General features: G+C 39.0%; 2 protein-coding genes across 2 annotated transcripts; both read left to right on the top strand.

The window, feature by feature from the left end:
- The first annotated feature begins 5,965 nt into the window (after positions 1 to 5,965).
- On the top strand, positions 5,966 to 7,360 carry LOC140450953 (uncharacterized). Its single transcript, XM_072544650.1, has one exon. It carries the CDS (start codon positions 5,966 to 5,968, stop codon positions 7,358 to 7,360), a length of 1,395 nt encoding a protein of 464 aa, XP_072400751.1.
- Positions 7,361 to 7,564: 204 nt separating this feature from the next.
- LOC140450951 (uncharacterized) lies at positions 7,565 to 8,666 on the top strand. The gene is made up of 2 exons (XM_072544649.1): positions 7,565 to 8,075; positions 8,215 to 8,666. Exons 1-2 carry the CDS (start codon positions 7,565 to 7,567, stop codon positions 8,664 to 8,666), a joined length of 963 nt encoding a protein of 320 aa, XP_072400750.1.

The raw sequence follows: 8,666 nt of genomic DNA, 5'->3' as shown, positions 1-8,666 counted from the left end.
CGCTAGTGAAATGGGTCAGTACTGTTGCCGTTACAGAATAACCGTTACAGCGACAAGTATCTGTTACAGGTAACGGTTCCAAGGAACAGTTACAAAATAACAGATCAAAAATGGAAAACAGAACAGGTAAAATAATCTAAGTATTCCTTGACTTACGGAAGGAATAACTTGGTAAACAATAAAATAAAATGGTATGATAAATGTAGTGCAAAGAATATGTTTCTAAGTGTTTCTTGACTTACGGAAGAAACAACTTAGAATAAAAAGTAAAAATGTACAAGATCAAAGAATAGAAAAATGCAGAAATATGAGTAAAAATACACAAGGTAAAAGAATGCAGAAATGTTCTTAAGTGTTTCTTGACTTACGGAAGAAACAACTTAAGAGAGGAATATAAACAAATGAAATAAGTAAATATAAAACAATATGTGAAAATATGTCTAAGTGTTTCTTGACTTACGGAAGAAACAACTTAGAACAGAAAAACAACAAGAGAATCAAATATGCAATAGAAGAATATAAATATTTACAAGTGTTTCTTGACTTACGGAAGAAACGACTTGTAATATAGAATAAAAAAAAATAAAATGCAAAAATAAGAATACAAATATTTACAAGTGTTTCTTGACTTACAGAAGAAACAACTTGTAATAGAAAATAAGAAAATAAAATGCGGAAAAGATATAGAAATATAGCTAAGTGTTTCTTGACTTACGGAAGAAACGACTTAGCGTGAAAATGAAAATAACAGAGACAAGTATACGAAATATCAGAAATAAGAGTGCAAATATGGAAATACTTCTAAGTGTTCTTTTGACTTACCGGAAAAGAACGACTTAGACACACAATGAAACACAAGTGAAATATCAGAAAAATATTTCTAAGAGTTCTTTAACTTACCGGAAAGAACTACTTAGACACAAATACAAGAAATATAAACAATCAAAAATAATCAAATAAAATAGTAAATAAATCAATACATGAACAATAGTAATATTCTAACCTGAAAAGGTCTGAATATACGACAACTGCTAAAATAAAAAGGTACACAGGAAATCAGAAATAAAACAATAGCTCAAGTTGATACAATAAAGCACCGACTAGGTCTACAGTAAGAAGAGGCAAGCTCGACTGATCGATGAGAGAAAATCTACCTGCTTTTATGTAAAACAAATCCTTTGTTTTACGTAGCGAAAGTGGAATTTCCCTGCATCGAATCAATTAGAAATTTGGATTTGGCCAACCTTGGAATTCCCAAGTATTTTGACCGATACCCAAATTCCTTGATGCCTCCGGCACGGCTGTCGCGCCTCCGGAGGACATCCCCCCTCCTCTGAAAGACCTAACGGTGCTAAGAAAATTTATTAAAACAATAGAAAAATACAATTTAAGAATAAAAAAAAAATACAATAATAAAATTTTTACCCTAAAAGAATATAATGTAAAAGACTTAAGATAAAAAAAACTAAGATATTGTACTTAAGATATTTGAACTTAATTCTATATGGTCCAGTAGGCCCAGGTGGTCCAGGTGTGCCGGGTGGCTCGTCTGCTTCCGTCAGGGCTACTTTATTCACCCTGAGGAGGTCCTACGACGTCGTAGGACGAAGATATAAGGCTACTTAATTCACCTTGATATCTCCACGTGTCGTAATGGGACCTTATCCTTGGTCATCTTTGGTGGTCGGCTGCGCTGTGGTTCCTTCATCCCGTCCGTCCGGAGGGGTCAGGGTCCTATGGTCAGCATCGTTGACCATCGTGAACTCTTGGAGGAGATTCTCTTCAATATCGCTCCTGGGTACGTCTTCGGAGGTTTGCTGCTTGCATCTCCGAAGTCGTTTCTTTCTCTTGTGTGTCCGGTGACTTCTCCGGATTTCCTCTCGGAGTGGTATGTCGACCGGACCGTCGAGGATGGAGTCGGTGTCCTCCTCCTCGTCGCCGTGCTCCATTGTCTCTATCAGTAAAAGGCATTCGGCGTCTGGCATGTCATCTGCTGTCAGGCTAGGTTCTTCCTCCTCGTCGACGTCCTCCATCGTCTCTAGTAATGGAACGCCGTAGGCTTCTTCTTCTTTTTCTTCGGGTGTGCCTGTACTGATGTCCGCTGTTTCGGTTTCTTCAGTGGTCGGCTGACGTGAACGGTTGTCTAATATTTCATTGTCCTCTTGGGTTGACTGCTCTGCTTGTTGGGATGGGGTTTGATGGAATTCCAGCTGTTGTGGTTTGGCTTGCCTTTCTGCTGGGGTCGCCCAGTAGATGGTGGTTCGGCAGACAGTACCAGCGTGTAGACATTTTCGGGGTATGTCTACATTGGCCTCTTCCTGCTCCAACCAAGGCATCCCTAACACAACGTCGTGGTTCAAATCTTCCATAACCATGCAGTTTACAGTCGTGTCCAGAGTGTCAATGTTCATATTGACTGCAGCAGTCCCTAGGGTGCGGGATGTGCTGCCCGTGCATGCCAGCTGAACCAGTCCTGGTCCTCGTTGCAGGTCCCGTCTCTGGATCAACTTCTGGTGAACGAAGTTCCCGGAGGCACCGGTGTCGACCAAAATCTTCACTTGCTGCCCGTTGATCCTTCCATAGAGTTGGGGGAGGCCTGCTGTCGAGGGTTGTACCTGAATAGGATTCAGTTGGGGCACCATCTTCACAACAGGGTTCAGTTGGCGCCCCGATTGGCGTTTCCCTGGTTCTGTGGGGTTGGAGGTGGTGGTTGGTCCATTGATGGCATCCTGTACTGTCCGCTGGGGTTTCTCCATTCGTCTATCGCCTCAGGGTGTCGTGGAGCGTTATCCTGACGTAGGGGACGGTACGGCTGTTGAGGTTGTTGCTGGGGTTTGTTCAGAGCGGTATTCCGGCGGGTGTCTGCTTCCATTCCCTGGGCGATCGTTAGGAGGTCTTCTTCTGTCTTCGGGATGTTCAGCCGTAGGCAGATCGAGATATCTGGTCGCAGTTGATTCACAATTGTGATGCATCTCTGGTCTTCAGGGGTGTACGGGGCGAGACGTCTGAACAGGGCAGCTTTCCCATTGATGAAGTCTTCCGTTGGTTCGTCCTTCCGTTGGTGTTCGCCGTGGAGTTTAGATGTGAGGGCTGAAAGTAAAGCGGGATCGTTGTACTTCTTCAGGAGGCGGCCTCGGAACGTGTCGTATGGCAGGTCCGTATGTGAGAATTTCTGGGCCCATTTCTTCGCATCACCGTGGAGAGAATTGTCTATTAGGTAGTCAATCCATTGGTCCTCGTCGACATCGTATTTGGTGAGGAAGTTCTCTGCTTTGTTCAGGAAGTTGAGTGGATTCTCGATGTCTCGTCCTGAGAATTGGGGTGGTTTCATGTAAGTGATCCTGGGCTTCGGTGGCTCAGGTGTGTGTTGGGGCATCTGTGGTATTGTGCCTTGGGTAGTTGAAAGGGCCGTCATCGCTTGCATAAGTGCAGATATGAAGTCAGCGGTTGAAGGCTGGCTTGAAAACGGTCCTGGGGTCGTGGGTTCGGATTTTTGTTGGGCGCCATGTTGCCGAGAGGGGGCATTTGGGCCTGTAGGACCCATCGCCGGCTCTTCGGACTTTTTCCTGTCTCCGGAATTGGAACGGGTGTTTACCATCTTCGTTTGTCGCTAGTGAAATGGGTCAGTACTCTTGCCGTTACAGAATAACCGTTACAGCGACAAGTATCTGTTACAGGTAACGGTTCCAAGGAACAGTTACAAAATAACAGATCAAAAATGGAAAACAGAACAGGTAAAATAATCTAAGTATTCCTTGACTTACGGAAGGAATAACTTGGTAAACAATAAAATAAAATGGTATGATAAATGTAGTGCAAAGAATATGTTTCTAAGTGTTTCTTGACTTACGGAAGAAACAACTTAGAATAAAAAGTAAAAATGTACAAGATCAAAGAATAGAAAAATGCAGAAATATGAGTAAAAATACACAAGGTAAAAGAATGCAGAAATGTTCTTAAGTGTTTCTTGACTTACGGAAGAAACAACTTAAGAGAGGAATATAAACAAATGAAATAAGTAAATATAAAACAATATGTGAAAATATGTCTAAGTGTTTCTTGACTTACGGAAGAAACAACTTAGAACAGAAAAACAACAAGAGAATCAAATATGCAATAGAAGAATATAAATATTTACAAGTGTTTCTTGACTTACGGAAGAAACGACTTGTAATATAGAATAAAAAAAAATAAAATGCAAAAATAAGAATACAAATATTTACAAGTGTTTCTTGACTTACAGAAGAAACAACTTGTAATAGAAAATAAGAAAATAAAATGCGGAAAAGATATAGAAATATAGCTAAGTGTTTCTTGACTTACGGAAGAAACGACTTAGCGTGAAAATGAAAATAACAGAGACAAGTATACGAAATATCAGAAATAAGAGTGCAAATATGGAAATACTTCTAAGTGTTCTTTTGACTTACCGGAAAAGAACGACTTAGACACACAATGAAACACAAGTGAAATATCAGAAAAATATTTCTAAGAGTTCTTTAACTTACCGGAAAGAACTACTTAGACACAAATACAAGAAATATAAACAATCAAAAATAATCAAATAAAATAGTAAATAAATCAATACATGAACAATAGTAATATTCTAACCTGAAAAGGTCTGAATATACGACAACTGCTAAAATAAAAAGGTACACAGGAAATCAGAAATAAAACAATAGCTCAAGTTGATACAATAAAGCACCGACTAGGTCTACAGTAAGAAGAGGCAAGCTCGACTGATCGATGAGAGAAAATCTACCTGCTTTTATGTAAAACAAATCCTTTGTTTTACGTAGCGAAAGTGGAATTTCCCTGCATCGAATCAATTAGAAATTTGGATTTGGCCAACCTTGGAATTCCCAAGTATTTTGACCGATACCCAAATTCCTTGATGCCTCCGGCACGGCTGTCGCGCCTCCGGAGGACAATTACAACTATTTTTCTTCATTCCGTTTCAGGTATTCCTAGTGATCGGACGGGCTTTGGTGAGTTTTTTGTTATATTTTAAAAACTCTAATTTTTAATAATTTTATAAGATTTAAAAATGGAAAATTTTTTAATTGTTAGAGATCAAGTTAAAAAAATTCATAAATTCGGAGTTCAGGGGAGAACTCTGGAATTTAAAATAAAAAATGTACCTGAGGGTTCAGATCCAGTTAAATGGACCAAAATGGCAATAGAACAAATTGTGATGAAGGGGACAGAGAACATTAAACCGCAGGATCAGGTTGGTTTTACGTTCTGTAGCAAAGAATTTTCAAGAGGACAGGGATGGATGCGATTTAGACCGGCTGCCGATGTAACTGTAGATGATGTTTTTAACAAAATATCATTAATTTATCAGTCCAATTCTACAGGTCTTAACACCGAGACATTTTGTCTAGGGATTACAATCGTTAAGATGCCTAAAGGTCAGGGAAGACCACGCAAGTTTAATACGTTTGATGAGGAGTGTAGAAAAAGACAAAGTATAATGGTCATTAAAAATAAGGATAACCTTTGCCTTCCTCGAGCTTTGATTGGTAGCTAAAGCGTACGCAGACAAAAATCCTAAATTTTCAAAAATTCGTCAAGATGTAGGTAGAACGCAAGAGATAGAAGCAATAAAATTGACAAAGGATGCGGGTGTTGTTATTCCTATTGACGGCGCTGGTATTCCAGAATTACAACAATTTCAATCTTATCTTAATAATTACAAGATTGTTGTATACGACTATGGAAGTAAGGGCCGTGATGTGGTTTTTGAAGGATTTGGTAATGGGCCGAAATTGAATCTTCTGTTCCATGAAGGGCATTACAACGTCTTAAGTTCTCTGAGTGCTGCTTTTACATGCCGCTATTATTGCGAGGCGTGTCATAAACCTTATAACAATAAAAACGAGCACAGGTGTGATGGTACATGCTTTGCCTGTCGTCGTTCACCCGCTTGTTCTAAAGATACTTTAAAAATTCCCTGTTGCAGATGTGGGCGAAGCTTTTATGGAGAAGCGTGTTTCAATGCTCAGAGATATTCTGCAGAACTTGCGGAAAAAATTGTCCAAGTGATCATCTTTGTTATATGCAGGCAGATTTCGGTACTCCTCCATCAAACGATTTTCTTTTCATTTTTTACGATCTGGAAACAACTCAGGAAACGTTAATGCCTGATGGTTCACTTCTTCAAGAACCTAATCTGTGTGTTTTTAAACAGTGCTGTGACAAATGTTTGGAATCCGACAGCAGCATGTGTATAAAATGTGGTGTTCGTCTGCAAGTTTTAAAAAACAACCCAATTGAACGGTTGATGGAGTTTGTATTGAATCAGCGTAAACTTTTTAAAAGTGTCGTTGTTATGGCCCATAACGGCTCTGGCTTCGATCACCAGTTTGTGTTAAATTATATTCTAACAAAGACAGATATTACTCCTGATCTGATTATGCGTGGTACAATGTTGGTGTCTATGAGTGTTGGGAATGTTAGGTTTCTCGACAGTCTTAATTATTTTCCTATGGCTTTATCAGCTTTACCTAAAGCATTCGGTTTAACTCAATTGAAAAAAGGCTACTTTCCCCATCTGTTCAATAAGGTAGAAAACCAAAATTATGTCGGGGTTGTTCCTCCTCTACACTACTACGATCCAGATAATTTGAAGGAGGATACACGAGAGAGGTTGATAAAATGGCATGCTGAAAGAGTTAATGAAGAATATGTCTTTGATTTTAGAAAAGAAATTGAAGAGTACTGTATATCCGATGTTGAAATATTAGCACAGGCTTGCTTAAGTTTTAGAAAACAGTTGCTTGACACGTCAAATGTTTGCCCTTTCTTAGAAGCTACAACTGTAGCCTCGACCTGCAATAAGGTATATAGACGTAATTTCCTACAGCCTGACACTATAGGTCTTATTCCCAAAGGTGGTTATCGTTTTAAAGACAATCATTCTAAAATCGCTTTGCAATGGTTATTGTGGGAAGAGAAGCAGCGTGAAATTAAAATACAACATGCTGCAAGGGGATCAGAAGCTTTGATAGGAAATCTCAAGGTAGATGGTCTTCACGATAAGACAATTTTTGAATTTCAGGGGTGTTATTATCATGGATGTCCTAGCTGTTACCCCGAAAAGAGAACGACCCCTCTTTACGACGACCCTTCGGATTGCATGGACAATCGTTATGACAAAACAAAAACTAAAAATCAATATTTGCAGTCTCAAGGGTATGAAGTAGTAGAAATGTGGGAATGCACTTTTAGAAAAATGATAACGCCAGAGATAACATCATACACCGAAAACCATTGTCTTATGATGACTTTACCTCTAAATCCTAGGGATGCTCTCTACGGTGGCAGAACCGGTAATACTGTTGAATATTTTACTTGAAGTCAGGATGAAAAGATAAAATATGTTGACGTTTGCTCACTTTATCCATTTATTTGTAAATATGGAAAGTTCCCTATCGGACACCCAAAGAAAATATATATTGGGGAGGAATGCAATGCTGCAGACCTTACTGAGTTGTCTGGATTAATAAAGTGTAAAGTATTACCACCTACAACTCTTTACCACCCTGTTTTACCAGCAAAGATGAATAGCAAATGTATGTTTGTTCTTTGTCGAAAATGTGGCGAGGATTTTGTACAAACCGAATGTGAGCATTCAGATGAAGAACGATCTCTCACAGGAACATGGGTAATTGAAGAAGTGGTGAAGGCCTTAACGAAGGGTTATAAGATATTGGATGTGTATGAGATATGGTCGTACGACAGTGTAGAGTTATCGAAATCTCGGAAAGGTCTTTTTTCAGATATGATGAATAGATTCATCAAACTTAAACAACAAGCTTCTGGTTGGCCTCGTGGATGTGAATCTGATGAGCAGAAAAATAAATACGTTGAAGAGTTTTTTCAACGGGAAGATGTAAGATTGGACTTTTCTGAAATATCGGAGAATCCTGGTCTTAGATCTTTAGCAAAGTTAATGTTGAATTCTTTTTGGGGAAAGTTCGCTCAGCGTGAAAATCTTCCTAAAACCTCTATCATAAAACAGCCTAATGAATTTTTTGCTGTTGGTGAACCCTTCGCTTTATGTCAACACCGTAATTCCTGTAAACGATGAGACGCTTGTTGTAACTTGGGAATATGTTGAAGAAGCGGCTTCAATATCTCCCACGGTAAATGTGGTTCTTGCCTCTTATGTGACAGCTTTGGCTCGTCTTAAATTATATTCCTATTTAGATTTGGTGGGGGATAGGGCTTTTTATTATGACACTGATTCAATTGTGTATGTAGCGAAGCCAGGTTTGAAGGACCTTCCTACCGGCCAGTGTATTGGTGATCTTACCGATGAGTTAGGTGGTGGATTTATCTCTGAATTCGTTTCTGGAGGACCTAAAAATTATGCCTATAAATACATTCTCCCCGATGGCCAACAGAAAATTTGCTGTAAAGTTAAGGGGATATCACTTAATTATGCAGTATCTAAAACCATAAACTTTGATAAAATTAAAGAGATGGTTCTCGAAAAGCCTGATCCTGTTTCCATAGTCACTAAACAAATACAAAGAACGCAAGATCACTGTGTCATTACAAAAACATTTGAAAAAATATATAAACCTAACTCTACCAAAAGAAAATTTTCCGAAGATTTCACATCGGTACCTTACGGTTACAAAAAACTTAAAATTTAA

This window comes from Diabrotica undecimpunctata, chromosome 9 (genome assembly GCF_040954645.1).
Source record: "Diabrotica undecimpunctata isolate CICGRU chromosome 9, icDiaUnde3, whole genome shotgun sequence".
Taxonomy (NCBI): Eukaryota; Metazoa; Arthropoda; class Insecta; order Coleoptera; family Chrysomelidae; genus Diabrotica; species Diabrotica undecimpunctata.
The sequence above is the reverse complement of the archived record's forward strand: the minus strand, read 5'-3'. Positions and strand labels throughout refer to the sequence as shown.